The sequence below is a fragment of the Ischnura elegans genome, chromosome 5, assembly GCF_921293095.1.
Source record: "Ischnura elegans chromosome 5, ioIscEleg1.1, whole genome shotgun sequence".
Classification (NCBI taxonomy): domain Eukaryota; kingdom Metazoa; phylum Arthropoda; class Insecta; order Odonata; family Coenagrionidae; genus Ischnura; species Ischnura elegans.
In genome coordinates this window covers 63,332,626-63,352,063 of record NC_060250.1, presented here as the reverse complement: position 1 = coordinate 63,352,063, position 19,438 = coordinate 63,332,626, and the positions used below count along the sequence as shown (strand labels likewise).

At 37.2% G+C, this 19,438-nt stretch overlaps 1 protein-coding gene across 2 annotated transcripts in view; it reads left to right on the top strand.

Annotated features, from left to right (window-relative positions):
- The window catches only part of LOC124158978 (diuretic hormone receptor-like), a 326,846-nt gene that overhangs the window by 88,234 nt on the left and 219,174 nt on the right, over positions 1-19,438 (top strand). For both annotated transcript variants that reach the window (XR_006864891.1, XM_046534428.1), the window contains exon 3: positions 3,428-5,901. Coding sequence is in view for 1 of the 2 variants with exons in the window: in XM_046534428.1 (XP_046390384.1) it covers positions 5,283-5,901 (619 nt within the window). In the remaining variant the exon portion in view is untranslated. The remainder of the gene's footprint in view (positions 1-3,427; positions 5,902-19,438) is intronic.

Here is a 19,438-nt window from a genome sequence, read left to right as displayed (position 1 = left end):
GTTCCCTCAGCTGTTACTCTTCAGCTTATGCAGGCTTTCGGAAACGAGTAGATATTTGCACATACGAAACTATCATGATTACCTATTTATTGCTGGGATAAATGTGCCTTTCATAACAGTATATTAATTATGGAAGCTACGCACCTACATAAATATTTTCACTTACAATAAAACATTTTCAAAGGATAGAAACTCACACCAAACGAAATAGGTCAGCTTTGGTAACGTATTCCTACATGTAGGTTGATTTTTCTTCATGACCAAGTTGCTTCAGACAAAACTATCTTTATCTTCAGTCAGCAGTTTCATAAATTAATATACTTAATGTACCAATCATTGAATTATCCTCAATCCCACTTGCCTTTGCGTTAGTGTGAAGTGAATTAATTTAGCAACATAAAATAACTTAACAACGAATAGTTGTTGCAACCAGGCCTGAAGATACTGTTTCTGGAAACGCAGGTTATTTCCCTATGTTTCGAGAAAGAGTGATAATGAACCGTTACTTTTGAATCCTGTTTTCACGGTTGATAAATAAAGCAGAAACCTAAAGACGTCACCAACTTATGAAAAGTTAGTTGGCAAATTTGTAGTTTCCTCATTTTGAACTCACGTGAGAATGGATGAATTAGAAGTCAGGAATATTTTTCCGTTGTAACTTATATTTCCCTTCCATATACCGAAATCTTCAAATTTAACGCGATTTATGGTACAAATGAACGTGAGTTTTTGTCCAAATCCACTCCAAAATGGTGTTCTTTTTCACTCACTTTTTGCCGGGCTAACACTTCTTTGTCCGGCACCATTTGTCTAGCCCTTGAGGCCGGTCATTTGTAGCGTTTTTGCGGGGGAGATACTATGATGAAGATGACTATGATGGGTAAATAATGATTCACGCTTCTGCTGTGCTGTTGTATTGGAATCCTGATCTCTTGAATCTGTCAAAGGAACTCGGCTGTCGGTAGCCTCCTCCAAAAAACCATACCAACTCCATCTCCTCCGCTCCTCTCACACCCTTCCACATCTCGACGTCATCAGCCGACGCCTCCGCGCGGCGCGGCGGAAACCACAAAAACTACCCACCTTCCGTTATCCCCTCAACTAAGTGACTCGACGAAACCTCAAGTCGAAAATTGCCCTCGTCCCACCACTTCTCGCGTCTCCTCCCTCTTCCAAAGCGTATCCCTCCGCGCATCGACCCGCGATTCGCAGTGTCCCCTTGTTTGCTCTCTTGCCTCTCCGAGGGAAACTTTTCTTCTTCCGCTTCACGTTATCCCGACTCGGTGAGAGCCGATGATTGTATCATTTGTCTAGTTCCGGGAACCCACGGTTGGAGAGCCAGTAACGCAGTTCAAACACGGATGTGAGCTGCTGCAATGCTGTTACCCGTTACCAGGTATAAGGAGCTAGCCGTGAGGGATAATCATGAGATGAATTTTCAGTAATATTTTTGGGTGCATTCCTATTTGGAGATACGGAGGAGACAGAAGGTATGGATGGAGTTAGTGCTTAGCGGTGAGGGGATGTTGAAAATGGTGTTAGGGGGTAGAATGTTAGGGAAACGAGGGAGGGGAAGGAAAAGAATAGGATTTTTAGATAGATTGAAAGAGAGTAGGCCTTAAAGTGAATTAAAGAAGGTCGTGCTGGAAGGAAAGGGAGGCTCCCAGCTCACTTCTTGAATACTCCATGAAAACCTACCTTAATCGGTAGAATACTATAATAAAATAAAATTCCTATTTGAATGAAATATTTGCGAATATATTCTTGGCCATGCGTGTCTCGAGAATTAAAAAAAATAATATCTGTATATTATGAATTACTTAAAATTATTTTTTAAACAGATCATATTTGTTTCATGGTAAATTTTAATTATTCGATCGTACTAACTTAAGAGCAAATGTCCGAAAATAGTCTCTTGACTACTTATATCTGGACTCATAGAACAAGACCTCGTACATACAACGACTAACGGCCTTAGTCTGGATGACTGAATCTTACCCAGACGGGACACGATCCCGTGAACTTAAGGATTTTCTGTCCTCGCCTCTGCGTTAAAATATTCGCCGCTCTTTTTTAAACTGAATATATTTCTTCAGTCCTGTTTCGTGCCTTTTACTGAGGCAAGGGTTACGAGTAGGTGGCTAAGCCCCGTTTCCGCTGTGTTAAAAGAAAACAAGGTGTTTTGTGTTCAACATTCTTTCACTAAAAGAGGTTTCAAGAGTAATAACGAAGCTTGAGATTTGATATTCATTGACGTGTACTTTTAACTTATGTAGCTTAGTAAAATTGATTTAATTTCAATTGCGCCATAATTAATAACAATACAGATGATCATTAGGAATGAATTTATTTCACATCCACAGTTTTATACTAGGTAGAGACAAGGTTCACATTTTGTCTTTTGTGCAATGCATAATGCAACTCTTTTCATTCTAATATTTGCTCATCTTTTGGACTAAAAGTTAAGAATATTTATTTTTTGTTTTGATGGAATGGTTGGAAAATAATCTTCGGCTGGTTTGTTTTATTTTCTTACATTCCTGTGAACGTATGTGAGATATATGCTCATGAAACCCATCCCTTGTGGGTATTTGATAGAATTTCTTTAAAACTGAGGAAGAGGGTTGTAGTGCGTCAAGTTATCATTTCACTGTAAAGGGGATTATTTTTATGCGAATCTTCGTTTTAGTTTGAGTTTCAAGTACAACCAAATCTGATCATATTTTGAACGAATTTATGTGTGCATCGGTGCAAATTATTGCATGCTCTTTTCATCCAGTTCCAGTCAAAAGAACGGGTAGTGATGCTGGTCATTGAATGAAAACCTTGTGATTGATCATATTTTACTTAAAATGGACAATAGTAAAATATTTGCGGATGAAATTATAATCCCCGGAGATATACTTCATTCTATGGTAATGCATGGCTTTTTAGTAGTGACAGGGATCATTTTACGCATTGCATTAACGCTGTCACAGTATCTTTCGTACTATACGATGAGTTACACTTTTTTGTAATAATAACTAATATTTACTTTCTATACGGTAACCGAATACCTACATTCATTTGACTAAACACACCTTTTAGTTGCCGCCAAACTAACAACTTGCTACAGTTAATGAAAACGACAGATTTTTCATTCATGAATATACAGCATTCCCCCCATTACTCGAAGTTATCGGCTAGTTACGAAATTACTCCATTTTCTTCGTTAGCTTAGACTACATCTTTGATTACAACTCGTTGAATTATTTTTAACCGAGAAAAGGGCGCAACAATCCACTGAAATTTAAGGGTTGCTTTATGAAAAACTCTTTTATCATATATAATTGTGTAAATACTATTTGAATTTTTCAAATTTTGTACTTGTTCTGAATATTTTTAAATTCTAATTTCTTCTCTAATCTTTTCAATTTTTTCTTTGCAGGGCTGGTTCTTACCTGTGATCTTCTAAAGCTCGACGCTCTAACACTTCCTTAATATTCAGAAAAGAAACTTCTTGGTTTCTATTGTAAGAGGAAGCCATAACTCCATCAATGAGTATTTATAATGCTTCTGGTAAGTTTCCAGCAATTTAGAGTGGGTTCTGTCTAAAGGAATGACTTTGAAGATCATTTACATGGATTTTTAGGTGGACGGAGGAAGAAAAGTAAAGAGAAGATAGAAGTCCCAGTGTGTTTCCTTTGCCTGTGGTCTAAACTCAGCTAGCTACCTACTTGGCAAGTGGAGATAAAATTTGTCGCATTAGTGGGTAAATCAAAGTTTTTGGATAGAATTGTTTCTAAATATTATTATCGTTCGCAAATTTTCACTCAGGGATTCCTGAAAATACGGTGTTACATCCTTATTTTTCTTAGAGGTCTTATTATAGTTACATAATCCAAGGTATTGAGGAGCTTCCTGTGCTACAAAGAACTTCTTACTTCACGAAGTCAATTGGGTATCGGTGAAAGTGGACAAATGGTGTTTCATCACATTATCGGGTCAAAGTGTGGTACCGTCTAATTCGAAAAACCTAAAATAGTGCCCGAGGAAACATTTTCAGAATTTCCCTCAGAAAAATTGGCACAAAAAGGTGACATCAATAGCCTTCGTCTGTATTTCCTAAATATACAGTAAAATATCTACGTTTTTGTCAACGGTTGATAATTTTTAACTCAAGTGTGCTGTTGGTATCACTTTAATATTTGACTCCTCCGAGCCTCACGCAATTGTTAATTCGCGGCTATTTGTGAATCCTCTACCTGTGAATACTATATATCAGCTTAAAGTACTTAAGTGTGTGCAAAGGACCAGAATTTTAGGTGCATTGTGCTACTGGTGAGGGAAAATAGCCAGATAGATATTGATAATTGGTAATTTAAATGGTTTCCCCAATCAGTGTCCATTCTTCTAATCGTCTGCAAAAACACAGATTGAAGTCACTTCATGCCTTAACCTTCACGGTCGAGGGCGGAGGACAGAGAGCCAAAAGAGTTGAGTACGTGATTCTTATCGTTAACTTGTCCCAGTGCCTTATTTACTAAGACTGAGAAAAGAAGAAAAATGCATGTGGTTACTTCAGAAGGGACACCTTGTCGAAACAGACACTCTCTAATAGTTACACACTAAGACAATCAACGTTGATGACGTGCTGTCTTGTATTTTTTAAGTGAAAGTGCTTAAGTTTTTCTCGTCATTTTGCTATATTCTTGATTGCGAAGAGAAAAGAACAGGGCAAAAAGCTACTTGCGCTTGTAATTAAAAAATAGACTGTCTTGTGAACTTACTCTCTGCCGAGGAAAACTATTAATTGTGAACGCAAAAGAAATTCCTTCTCTGTGGCTGACATTGCGCACGCATGGTTGACTTATCTACCATATGTGTGAAATCAATGTTCTGCATCACAAGCAGCATGGGTTTTGTGTTTCTCCGCTCATAGATCCACAAGGAGAGGCAAGGAGGTCTATACCAAGGCATTTACCCTTATGTGTAAGATAGTTCGAGGAAGAGATAATACTAGCACTTTGAAAGTTATAATCCACCGAGTTCATTTCTGTCAAAGTATGCGTCGAGTTTCACTTTAGATCTAGGGTAGGATGTCAATTTAGAGAGCACATTCGTGACAAAAAGTCGTGTCTTTGCAACAAATTCTAGCTTGGAAAAGATTTTATTCTATCCTAGTTTCACCTGTGCTGTGGTAAATATACGAAGATGATTGACGTAAGAGGTAAAACCTGGAGTAAATGCACGGAAACCAACTAATTTCCCCAAACATTCCCTTGAACTGAAGTTAGTGAGAAATGATGACCCCAATCTGTGTCATAGCTCCAATTTTCATAACAATGGCCTCCGTGGACGCCAACTTAGTCACCTGGAGCGAGACACTACGGAACTATAGGAACCGACACAAGCTCAGTTTCCAATCCGGCACGGACCACGTGCACCACAACCACGTGGACATACACCACGCCCACCAGCACCACCACCATAACCGACACCCTCTGCCACCGGTGGCCCTTCCTCTCATGTTCGGTGGTGGTTCTTCCACTCCCCAGCAACACAACTACTCTTACGAGGAAGAGGTTGTGGGCGTCGGTGATCCCCATGGAAATCTCATGGGAGAACATTTGGGCGGCCCACAGGCAGACCCCATTGACAGGGTGAGTGAGAGGGAACTGGAGTGTCTGGTGTTGATGGAGAGCGATGCCCAGGAGTATTCGCACCTGTCGCCTCCGAGACTAGGGATGCAGCTTCATGGGGAGTGGTCGGAGGGATCGCCCGGAGACCTTGATGAGGAATACCCGGTCCCTTGTAACCGGAGCTGGGACAAGATCCTGTGCTGGCCACCGACGTCCGGAGGATCCCTGGCTGTCCTGCCGTGCTTTGACGAGCTCAATGGCATCAAGTACAACACCTCACGTGAGTGCTTTTCTCTATTCATATCATCATTTTTATTGCTTATGGTCGTTATACATGCATGTGTGTGTAAGCTGTTGTAAAAACTTCCGGAATTAATTAAAGGCAGTAGGGAAATATTAACTTAAGCCGTTAATAATTGAATGGTGTTGAGAGGATGGACATAGAAGTTCAGAAATCAAGCTAATGGGGAACATGCTCAATTTTTTTAAATTACTAGAATAAGAAGGTCCATACCTCAAATATACTCGCCGAAATTTTCGCGGATGAATAATCTTTTTTAGCTGAGTTATGAGTCTTTGAAAATTAATCTTCATCGGCTGATTGAAAACACGACGTCATCGGAGCGTGACGTCACGGCACGGTATCCACTGATGACAGACTGAGAAGTGGATAGAAAATCGATCGATGCTCAAACGCAAATTTGGCGAAAATATTTGCTGTTTCAACGTCAAATAGTAGATTGTTGCCAATGTGCTATTGAAACAAATGAAGGTGACTGTTTGATGAGATTTGGAAGCAATCACTATTTTTCAGAAAATCAGCCGCCATAAGGGAGTCGACCAAAAGTAAACTGTCGTATTGTGCTTTCCGATATCCGTCTTAAGTCAATTTGTCCTTTGAGGAACTTCTACAAAGCTCGTTGATGATTTCTACTTTGATATCTTGCAAATCAAGACTCTGCCCTTCTACTCTCTTAGCGAATTAAATGGTGTACCGTGCGATGACGTCAGGAGACGTTTCAGGTCACGTGACATCAAGCGATATTCGAGCACTTTTAATAAGTATTTAATGACGTTTGTGGAGGGCTAGGAGAGTTTTGACTTACATATTTGGACTCGTGAGAAAATTGTCTATTCAATGAGACTTACCATCATGATGAACAAATTTCATGCATGTTCCCCATTTCATGGCCATAATTCTCTGGCTCGCCTTAGTCTTCAATAATCATAACAATGTGGTGTCTACCAGTATTTTTTCATTTCGTTTTAGTTATCTTCTTGAGCAGGGAACTTCCCGCGCCTTTCGGAGTATTTTGCGCACTATGTCTCTGCCTAAATCGGCCCATCCGGTTGCCTGATTCTCATTATGTGTGTTATATATCATAATGATTTTTTTTGTTATTCTTCAGTACATATTGAGTCATATTGAGGGTATTGGTTAGTTATGTTGCCAGTGACAGCAGCCTGTAGCAATTTTCCCTCGACCTAAACATCAGGTTTGCTCACAAGTACACGTCTACATGTGCGACATTGGAGTCACGGTGGTTATAGTTTACCCAGACAATCATTTTATTTATCTTATTGGCTAACGGCTAAAACAATACTGCGTTATCTGAGGATTTGGGAATTTATGGCATAGATATAAAATCTCCGCAGTGCTCATTTTTAATATTCAGCCAATTTTATCCATTTACTATCCACATCAATGATGTCTGATATTGATAATATATTTTGAACTGCATCCATTTCTACGGTTTTCATTTGTTTACAATATTATTTCAAAGAAGGTTGAAATGTGATAGAAAAGAAAAATAGATATATAAGGAAAGTATTTTATGATACGCCTTCTTCTCTTTGTAAAACCCAATTGCACCGTTTCCTTAACAAAAATTTTCCCTGATAGCGTGAAAGTGCAAAAGCTTCGCCAGGGTAACCTAGTTTATATTGTTATTAAAAATATATCATGCTGTTGAATGAAATAGTGAAAAAGCAAATTCGATTGTTACTCGCTGTGGGACTCTATTTGCGTGATATGTCATCCATTACTCAAATATACCTTCACAATACAATGTCTTCCACCTGAAATTGCAGAGCATTCCCCTGTGTGGTAATGACGGTGAAATTTCGAACTTAATTCATGCCGATTAGCAAGTTTCCTCGAGCAGTGCTTGCAATGCCTTACTGTTTGATTCGCTTACGAAGGCAAATGGAGGAAGGCGATAATATTCTTCCTCGCCGCTCTTAGTAGGCCTCGAGCGTTACCTACCTCGAAGTAAATATATTCCATGGATGGGTGCATATCCTTTCATTCTTGTGCGGTTGGATTCCGTTCAGTGAATCCGCCCTCTGTCAGTAGTACCGACATCTTCCCTTTCTACAAATGTTTGCTCAACCGGCGTAATACTTGTTTTAGCTTCTCCCGCTTCCTCAGAGGTGCTTACAAGTCTTATACACTCATGACCGATTCTATAGACTCTTCTCCATGTGAACTTGCGTAAGGTGTATGGAATGATTTTTTTACTTCGAATTGATATGCTTGCACTAGAGTAGTTTCTTGTGACGTGATGGTAAGTGGAAAATTGCGGCTCACTGCTAATTTTTCGAAAAGTTATTCAGTATTTATGCGTATTCCAAAGAAATACAATGTGGATTTTTTTTTATTATTTCTGGCTGTTATGTTATCATTATTATTATTCTTTTTAATATATTTTCACAGCATTTTTGCTGGTTTTAGGCGAGGTACGGGTATCACCAAGTACCCTCACTTTTTACTGTGTTGAAAAATTTTCTGACTATCCGGCAAGTATTTAAAATTGCTGCTTTTTGTATTGTAATAAACAAGTTTTTCGGCAGTCCAATAGTTTAGCAGTCCGCAGCCAATTATTATTCTTATTATTATTATTAATATTATTATTATTATATCTGCACTCATGAAGGAAAAATCGTGTTTAAATCATGCTTTATGTAGCAAAAATTAATCTAAAGTTATCTAATTGTCAACCATTATTTTAGCCAACAGTTTTCATGCCTTAAAACTTTATTTAGTTAAGTTTTAAATGGAATTTGCACGTGATATTTCATTGATTTTTAATTTGTTTTGCAAACTAGCCACGTTAGTTTAGCTCCAAGTTTATTTTTTTCATACATTTATCGCTGACGGTGTTGGTTGGTTGCTGGTATAGATGGTGTCAACAAAAGTGTTCTCGTATTAATCGCCTTTATTATATTTTCCCGTGGCACAAAATGCCAAAAAATACGATTACAAGTCCCCGACCTTTTCATTTCCATCATCAGGAGGTTAAACGAGTTGCTTGGTATTGCCTGTATCTCTGATATAGAGAGATCTTCATGGGATAATATCTGATCTACTCTTTCACGCGCTTTTAAGATGACTGCACATGGAGTCACATCATGTAAAACAATGGGAAAAATGGGATGCACAAAAGTCACATGTTGTTCACTTAACGCGTTAACTTCTATTGTAAACGATTTAGACAAAATACTGATGCGATATGATTTCAAAATAGCAGTTGTGAAATTCCTAGATGATATGAAATAGACTCTCAAGATTAATTTTGTAATGGCAAAATTTTGGCCTAAAATTTTTGTCCTTTTTCATGAAAATGGCTCTTCAATAGAGAGGTTCTAGATTAAAAATTAAAATTCTCATTGATCCTTATTTAGATATTGTTTTTGGATGAAAAAATGGATAATTTTTATATCAAGACCATGCCATTGGTGAATGTAATACATTTCCGACGAGAAAACATTCATTGTAGGAGTTAGCACACGCATACAACGAGGACCTTCCTCTTATTCTCCGTCCCTTAGCTTCCAGATGCGCTGTTGGCCCTTCCCGTCCGCGAGGCGATAGAGTTGAAGTGGTGGCACAATTGAATCACGCCCCAGTAGTCGCGAACTCTTCTCAATTTGCATACATCTCGTGATATCAGTCCTCATTCCGAATCCCATTACGTTACTCAACGCTCCTCTGGAGCTCCGCTATGGCTGCTTCAAGAGGGAGGAATATTTGCTTATCCGTACGACAGAGTGCTTAAGAATCATATAAATCTTTATCAATCTCATTACTTCTCTTCAATGTTCAAGAACTGGTTAATAATTTCCTTGAACGAAGTATTTAGAGCCCAGAATATATTTTAGTCCTTTTCCGAGAAGCATAGATAGTCAAAGAGTAAAAGCAAATCAAATAAATTCTTCCTCCCAACTTATTATTATTAAAGTGTTCTACCAATTAAGGTAGATAGATTTCCATGGTATACTTTAGAAGAATTCCGGGAGCCTCCCCTTCCATTATGCACTTCCCTCTTCAATTCACAATAAGATCTACTCCCTTTCATTCCATTTAACAATCCTATTCTTCTCCTTCTTCTCCCTCGTTTACGTAACATTCTACCCTGAAACATTATTTTCAACATCCCTTCCCCGCTAAGTACTCGCTCCATCCATACTTTCCGTCTCCTCCGTATCTCATCCGAAAGCTGCCTTTCCTCATCCACTATGTCCAGCATTTCCTCGTTCCTCCTCCTCTCCGTCCACTTCACTTTCTCGATTCTTCGCCATATCCACATCTCGAATGCCTCGAGTCTTCTCTCGTTCTCCTTCCTAAGTGTCCACATTTCCTCCTAACTTATATTGATTTTATTTTTGAAGCAATTAACGCCAAATTAAAGTTCAAGATAGGTTTAGTTGTATAATGATAGCTCTAGAGGGAAAATATTCTGGCTGCTTCAAGGGAGAAGAAATATTTGCTTCTTCCTAAGCCAGAGAGCCAGAGCATTATACTTAAGAATTAAATAAACATATATCATTCTCATTACTTCTCTTAAAGGTTCAAGACCGGATTAATGATTTTCTTTTAACGAAGTATTTGGACCCGAAAGTATAACTGAGCCCCTTGCCAAAAAGTAGTGAAACAAAATCAAATAATTTCTTCCTCCCAAATTTCAGAATATGCACATATTTAAAATATACACATTTTACATGAGAAGTTAATTTCTCGTCCTAATTACCATTGAAATTAAAATCATGCAATAGTATACTTATCATTATTTTGAATTTGTTCATGCTGTTAAAAGGTAATGAAGATGAGTCCTTCAAACTTTTAAAAGCACCCAAAAACCTTTAAGAAAATAGTTTCAACAGCTTTCGAGTACCTACAGCGGGATAGTTAAGTGAGGCAATTTGTATGTCTCATATCTTGTCTCATAGGAAGAGACTATCCGTTTCTCTTAGTTAATCTTCGTAATCCTCTCCGACGATACGGTGCTTTAATGGTTCCCTCAGCGCTGAAAATAAACTTAATTGCCCCCGTCGTCTTAACTCGCTTCATCTCAGCTGCTCATTAGAGGAACTAATATTCTGGTCTGGGAGACAGTTTAATTCTTCTTATCTTTTTTACCGCCAAAAATTTAGGAAAGATTAACGACTTGTCATCAAATAATTTTAATTTAGTAATATAAATTTTATCATTGTACAGTTTTTTCCAGAATCTTTCTATTTTATTTGTGGTTTTCCTTATGTCACAGTACTGTTCAATTGGAGGTGCCCATTTTCATTAAAATGTATATGTCAAGCGGTATATATTAAAGTGAGCGCAATTATTTATCTTGAGAATAAGCATTAGAGTTAAGCATATTTGCTGTAGCTTTTGTTGAATTTTCAATATCTCATGCCATAAAAACGATTATTTTCATTGTCATCATCATAAGGCAACAATCTTAGGATATTTCTAATGTATCGGGACTAGCCACGGTGATAACTTTACGGAGTCACCCGTAATGCAAAAATTGTGCTAAAAATCAACAGAGAAAAAAATCGTTCGTCTTGACCGGGTTTTGAACCCGTATGATTTCCGGTTGAGTGCTTTAGCCAAATTTCCACGTGGGAAAATGGTGGCTTGGCGGCTTAACTGGCTAAAGCACTCGTCCGGAAATAGGGAGATCCGGGTTCGAATCCCGGTCAAGGCGAACTATACGATTGGTTTGACGCAACTTTCCATTCTATTCTCCTATCTGACATTTTCTTCTCTTTAACTTGTTTTATTTCTTCCATTCGGGGACGTCCCCAGCGCTTTTTCCCTTCCACATGTCCTTCTACGATTGTCTCCGTCAGGTCATTATGCCTCATAACGTGGCCAACTAAGTTGTCCCGATATCTCCTTGTAGTTTTCAGAAGATTTCTCGTTTGTGCCGCTCTTCTTTGCACTTCATCATTACTTACACAGCCGATCCACTTTATCTTTATAATTACTCGACAGCACCATATTTCGAATGCTTCCCCTCTCGACTCCTCTACTACTGTCAACGTCAAAAAATCGCCTCCATAGAGAACCATGCTCCATATGTATCATCTAATGGATTCTTACCTCACCTTTACGCTTGTATTTTCTACTGTCAGGAGGTTCTTTTTATGTAAATCCCCCTTCATCTGTATTATTATAATATTTATTTCTTGCCTAGTCTATCGTTGGTTATTCGGTATCCTAGGTTACAAAACTCTTTCACATATTTAATCTTTTATTTCCTTGGTCAATTTTCGTCCTAGCCTCCTCTCTCTTGTTACACATTAATGTCCTCGTCTTCTTTTTGTTGATATTCAGCTGATATCTGGCCATTGTCCTTTCAATATTATTTCAAAGTCTCTTTCATATCATTTTCCGTCTCAGCTATGACTATGTCGTCAGCATATAGCGCCATACTAATTCTTTCTCCGCGAATAGGGACACCCAGAGCTTACTCTTTGACTCTTTGGTGGCTTTCTCGATGAAAGCATTCAAAGATAGTGCAAACCCTTTTCTCACTATTTTTCTTCTTACTTCTTCACAGTTGGGTCCAGATTTTATCAGAGCTACATTGTCTATGTATAAACTGCATATTTGTGCGATTATTATAAAGAACTCCAATTTATTTTGAGGCATCGAACTCCATTCCACGATATCAAGGTCTTCTTCAAGTCGACAAATGCTATGAAAGTTGGTTATTAATTCTCCATTCTCTTCTATAGGAGCCATAGAACCAATATTTTTGTTGCAATAAATCCCACTTAAGGAAAATTAAATAAAACATAAGTTACTTTACAGCATTGGACATCTTCAACATCACTCGGGGCATTTCGAAACAGAATCTTGAAGTCCTGTTTTGCATCAATTAAAACAAAAGAAACAATGGTTCCTCACGAAATAAATTTTTCCAATGATGAATGGAATGGAAAAAGAACATAGTCTTATTTTACGCAAATACAACTAAATTACCTTTGTGTTTTTCACTGTATCAGTTTTGTGATTTGCCGCTTAGATGGTTTGCTGCAAAAAGCTGAAAGCAGCTAATAAGATTAAATGAGTCATGCGTTATTTCATTCAAAATCCTATTACCTATCTAAATGAAATTATTAGAAATTGGAAAATGTTAAACCAGCCATCTTTCTCCAGTCTTCCCTGCAGACTGAGTTCTTACCCATTCCCATTTTCAGCGGAATCTCACGTTCATTGTTGCCGTCTCAGCGAAGAATCTTACACATCTAGTCGACTTTCACTCAGAATGGGAGGAATGCGAGTGGCTTCCCATCTTTTGTGACTCCGAGGCATAGGAATGGTATTTTCCCCCGAGATTTTCCTCTTTGGAAGGGAGCGTTGCAAGAGTGACGCCATGCTTTGTTAGCGAAGTAACGCTGCCTGATGAGAAAAACCGATCGAAACGCTTTTGGTCGCAGCCTGTAATGACACCGCAAAGGTAAAGCTACATAAGGCGTTGCAACTCTTAACTCCACTTAGAAATGGTATATGTGAAAGGTTGAAACAAGGCTTCTTGGCTTTCTCAACACATACGTCATAAGAAAACAATACGTAAAAGTAATTAAGCTTTTATCTCGTTATTTTTTCTTTTATTTTTAGGTCGCGTTTCAATACTATTAATAGAGGTTCATGTTGCCTTAATTACTACATTACAGGAATTAGAACTTGAGTAAAGATGCGTTTAATAAAATTTTTGCCCCCTTTGGGCACCTAAGGATGATTGACCTTCATCTTAAAAATCTTGCCTCAAGTTATTAGCCATACCAGTGAGTTTATGAGTGAAGTAAAAAATCATAACTTTTAAATTGATAACCATTTCGTGCTTTGCGGAAACATTTTGGAACTACAAAAAAGAGATTAAATGAAGATCTCTTAATGAGTTAACAATAACTTTGAAAATTTAATCAGAGATTGTTGAAGCGATCGAGTTGAGTATAAGTTTTTTGATTGTATTATGTTGAGGTGTGTTCTTATTTTTTATCATGTGACTGAAGCGTGACTGTTGATGGGTAATATGATGAAGGGAATAAACATGGCGTGGATGTGTATACGTCTGTTTTGAGGTGCCTCGAGGGAAGGCGGTGAAAAAAGATTGGTGAAGCTTTGTAATGTACGTCTGCAGACATGGAGTGGGTATGGAAAAAAATTAAATGCTTGATTTTTTTCTGAAGGCTTGCAAGAAAACCTGCTGGAGGAATGTGCTCCTTTCTAAATCTCAAAGTTTCCCCATGATCCGTCGTAGGCGTGCATTTGTTATGATAGCAGAGTGTGGAAGAATCGTCGGCACAATTTTGTTGAAAACTTTTGTTTCCTCAGTACACTTTTACGTCTGCCTTGATGAAAATTTTAGGAATGAATATCTAATGAGATTTTAATGGGAAAGCCACTTTGTATTGCTCACTCGGCTTTGTGTTTTTTTACTGTATCAGAGTTTTGTGATTTGCAACTTAGATGGTTTGCTACAAAGGTGAAAGTAGCTAATAGGGTTAGATAAGTCATGTGTGATTTCATTCAAAATTCCATTACCTTGTTTAGTATTAGCATAAAATTAAATAGAAACAGTGTTAAACTAGTTTTCTTTTTAATTTTGCCGAAAAAGGAACGTTTCTGTGATAATAGGCGGGTTGTGTTTCTATTCAAATGCTGTGGGGATATTTCTATTCAAAATAATTCAACATATTAAAGCGGCTCATCGACATAGTTTTACTCTCTGAAAATTATGTGTTTCTCATTGTGTACTGATTTATCAGGGCCTCCTTATTTATTTATCGCTAACTCTATGGTTTGGTGTTTCAGGGAAACACCACCAAGTGGTGTTTCACCAACCTTTATCACTCCATTTTCTATCATTGGCAATGTATAATTACGTGAACCTTAAATATCAATTTATGTACTCGCTAATATTTTATCTAAATATCAATTTAAGTACCTAACGAACTCATTCCATCATTAAATCTCTCTCTTACATAATACTCTGCCGTAAACGATGCTTGTTACGAAGAATTACCCCTGCTATTTGAATTGGGAATGCAATAAACCAAAATTTAATCATATCAAAGATTAGAGAAGGGTACCGCTCACAAGTCCATCCCTGTGATAAGGGCGTTTTTAATATTTCAGTAACTGCTTCAGGGGAATTTTCTGGTGAATTAATCATTGTCGGGTTAGGAGCAATTCGCGAAGGGGAACGCATTCACTAAAAATTTTAACGTTGCTCTGAAACATTTTATCAATGACCGCTACAAAATAAATACAAAATTTATTGTTGAATCCATGTTTTCTGGTGGTGGATACAGCTTTTGCCTTACTTAATTTGACTCCTAAATCCTAGTAACGAAGCCCTAATTGACTCAATTGATTAACCCAGTTTATTTTTTATTTGGTTTCAGGTACTCCCTTTCAGACTAACCTCTGCAAATCATCCTTTTAAGGTAGTCACAATGGAACAAAAATGCATAGGAATAATCTACAAAGAATTTTTCCACAACTGTACTTGACATTTGTAAAATTAACAATATTTTAATAACTTTGAGAATATACTTCGTATTATTACTAATTTACATTAATGTTACGGATTAAGCCCCATTTATTTTTTACACCTTATATTAGACTCAAGATGAAGGTGGGTGGTGAAAAACTTGAGCAGGTTGAGCAATTCAACTATTTAGGCAGTACGTTAGAGAAAAACGGATACAGTAGTAAGGACATCAGGAAGAGAATAGCATTAGCGAAGGAGGCGTTCATGAGCAGGAAGGAGCTTCTGAGAGGATCGTTGTGTAAGAGTTTAAAGAAAATGTTAGTGAAGAGTTTGGTTTGGAGTGTAGCTCTCTACGGTGCGGAAACGTGGACTCTGAGGAAAGAAGACGAGAGAAGATTGGAGGCGTTCGAGATGTGGGTATGGAGAAGAATGGAGAGGGTGAAATGGACGGAGAGGAAAAGGAACGACGAAGTGCTGGATATGGTTGGCGAGGAGAGAAAGCTTTTAGATGAGATACGCAGGAGACAGAAGGTTTGGATGGAGTTAGTGCTTAGCGGTGAGGGGATGTTGAAAATGGTGTTGGAGGGTAGAATGTTGGGGAAACGAGGGAGGGTAAGGAAAAGAATAGGATTTTTAGATAGATTGAAAGAGAGTAGGCCTTACAGTGAATTAAAGAAGGCAGTGCTGGAAGGAAAGGGAGGCTCCCAGATCACCTCTTTAGTACTCCATGGAAACCTACCTTAATCGGTAGAATACTATAATAATAATATTATTTATTACAGCTTAGTGTGCCTACCATATTGACTTTATTTTATGCATGATGTCTTATCGTTTCACTTGGTATATGGTTGGAAAGTACAGGTTTCACTACAATGAAATTCATGAATGATATGGATTATTGAAAGGTAGCGTGGTTCCGGAAAAATGTAGTATTGATGCATATTTAGATCGCTTAGATACGGCTAGTCTCCCTTTTTTGGTTCAGCAATGCTACAAGACGATATTTACACCTTTCTAGTCAGAGATTTAACATAGATTTCTACAGTAAATTGGTCCTTATATCATCTGCAGAGTAAAAATAATTCATGCAAGAGTTTCTAGTGAATTGAAAAAATGCCTCTTGGTGACTTTTACCATATTTTAAAAGCAATATTAGCAAAAATATTGCTGACTCACTAAAAACCAATATTATTTCAAAAACTAATTTTTATTTCTTATAACTCTGCGTTCATTTTATTAAAACTATATCTAATCTAATATTTAACACAGTCTTCACTAAGTAACAGTAGTTAAGTGTGTACTGCAATTTTAAATGTTTTACCGTATATCTAATCAAACATTAGCCCTTTTATTTAATTACCATAGGATTAAAACTCATTTTTCTCTGGTGAAGATAATCGATTGTACTTAACCGTAGTTTCTATTGGTGTAGGTACGGTTAGGGAAGGTATGTGAAACGACGAATTAATGGTTGAAGTTAGCAGCATGGTGCTCATAAATTGTGATGTCGTGCCCATCAAGATCGCCAATAGATCACATATCTCCGCTTTTTAATTCAATAATGTGTCGAGAACTATTGTCCACCTTTTCATCAATATTCCTCAAATTGCGTGATTCGATTATTTCATCACCAGAGTGAAAATAATTAATAGCAAATTTTTATGCATCTTTTGCAAATATGCAAATTTTACAATATTTTGAAACTTAATTAGCTCCCAGGAAAGTAATGAGTTATTTTTGACACACTGAAGAGTCAATCCTCTATAAATACCAATTTTATAATCTCCGGAAGACTTGTAATGAAGCGTTTTGGCACTAGTATACCTGATATTTAGCGCTAATAACTCTTAGTTACCTAAGTATATCGGTGAACAAACCATATATTTGTACAGAAACTGAAAATTCTTAAGCGCTAACAATAATTTTTCTACTGGATGCCACATGTGGGCGAGAAAACCATATTTATTGTACAGAAACTGCAAATTCTTAAGCGCTAACTATAGATTTTTTTACTAGATGCCGCGTGGCATGAATGATAAATTTTCGTGTGATGTATTTCTTGACATGTATGGATGTGTGTACACTTGCACAAATCCCTTGATCCGTGCAGCTGGAGAATGGAATCAGTGGAAATGACAGAGTGGATGAGAGAGGGACAGGACGGGGAATATAATGTCTTGAGCAAGAAGCTAGATAGATTGCAAGGGGATGGCTGGGGAGCATTGGAAGACGGGTGGGATCGTTTTTCAGACTCCGTAGCAGGCGAGGTGCAAAGAACGGGAGCTTGTAAGGGAAAGTATCTGGAGCGAGTGAATAGCCTATTGTGACACAGGTTGTTGTTGCCTAACCTCCCAAATTTCTCTCTCTTTTATGTCGCAGGCATTTATTTGGCATTATTTATTCGAAATTCACGGAATAAAATTTATGGAGCCATGGTATATTTTCATATAAAATAGAATTAAAATATTGAAGCGGTGAATTCTAAAAAAAATCTCACAGATTTTTCTATTCAACACAAAGTTTTGAGGCACATAACTTTTTCTGTATATTTTCAAGGCTTTCGTTAGCTTTAAATCTTGACCATAGCATATTCTCTTTCTCGAAAATAGAAATTTTTCTATTGGTAAAGTACCAGGAAAAGCTTCTCCAGTGGCCCAAAATATGTGCATAAATGCTTTACATCCTAAATACCTGCCAATTTTACTTCCGCCACTTTGGTACTCAAGCTTTACCGCATTGTTTAGGTAAGCTTTTATCGCAGTGATTCCAGATGTGTGTGATGCTGTATTAGCTTATGTCTCGATTTTTTTGCGAATTGGCCGTTAAATGGTGGAAATTGCGGTAACTTTGAGGCGTGCATCTTCGTAAGGTAGACATTTTAATGCAATTTCTCTGAGAAAAAAACCAATATGGTTATTTTGACGCTTTACGTGAGTGAGAGAAGTGTGAAACGGGTGCTAATAAATTTTATTTCTTCATTTCATAATTTTTCAAATAAAATATTTAGTTTGATAAGTGAAATTCTTTGTTTTCTCAAATCCCCATAAATAGATAGTTTCAGAACCATTTAAAGACAGTCAAAGGATTGGTCAAATAGTAATATTGGTTCGACGCAATACCAGTTATTCATGGTCTCATTCACGTAAATGCCGTCGAGAGGATATCGCAAGAAGAAGTCTTGTTATAGTAGCCAGGAGTATTAAAACCTGAGAATGAGGAGTGATATTCCTCTCGTAGAAGTCACGTTTGTTTTCACTATTCGCCTTATCTACTTTACATAGGAAAGTTTTGCTTCAATGTATTTATACAAGGGAATAAAGTAATTTATGCCAAAGGCAGATCGTATTTTACTAGAAAATTCCTGGTTATTTCGCAGGGATTTTGTTGTCCTCTTGCATTTTTTTCGCATAAGCTCTAATATTTTAGTTTTATGGTTTAGATATAACTTACCGATTCTCAGGCGCGAGAAAATTTTTTGATGCAATAATTCGTTCAATCAGCCTTTCTAACTCACCAAAAAGCTATTATAATATGATTAAGAGCGTGATTATTATACTCGTTCCTTTTATCGCCATTTATTTCACCAATGCAACCGATTAATTTAATTGCTTACTGGTTAATTTAATTTGGCAAAGGACTATTAATTTTTATGTGCGTTTTAACCTTGAAATTGAATAAAAGAAATTAAGGGGCAGAACAACTATTTAACTACTAGTTAATCTAAACAGTGTAAGTGCTAATCACACAGCCATGGCTACACAATTCTGCTGAAACTTTTACTGCTTTGAAAAACACATTTTTCGGTATTTAAAAAATGGTCTACTCACCCTGATTTACTTGGAATAGGTCATTTCATATCATTAAACATAATTAGTGGAATTGACTAAATTATTTAATTTCATTAATATCTCAAGAATATTATTTCTAAATGAGTTTAAATTTTTGGTGGAACTCCGCCTATTTCGAATCGCTTTTGATGATATTTCAAGCAATTTCAATGTTTTTTTTCATTATGGCATCTGCAACACT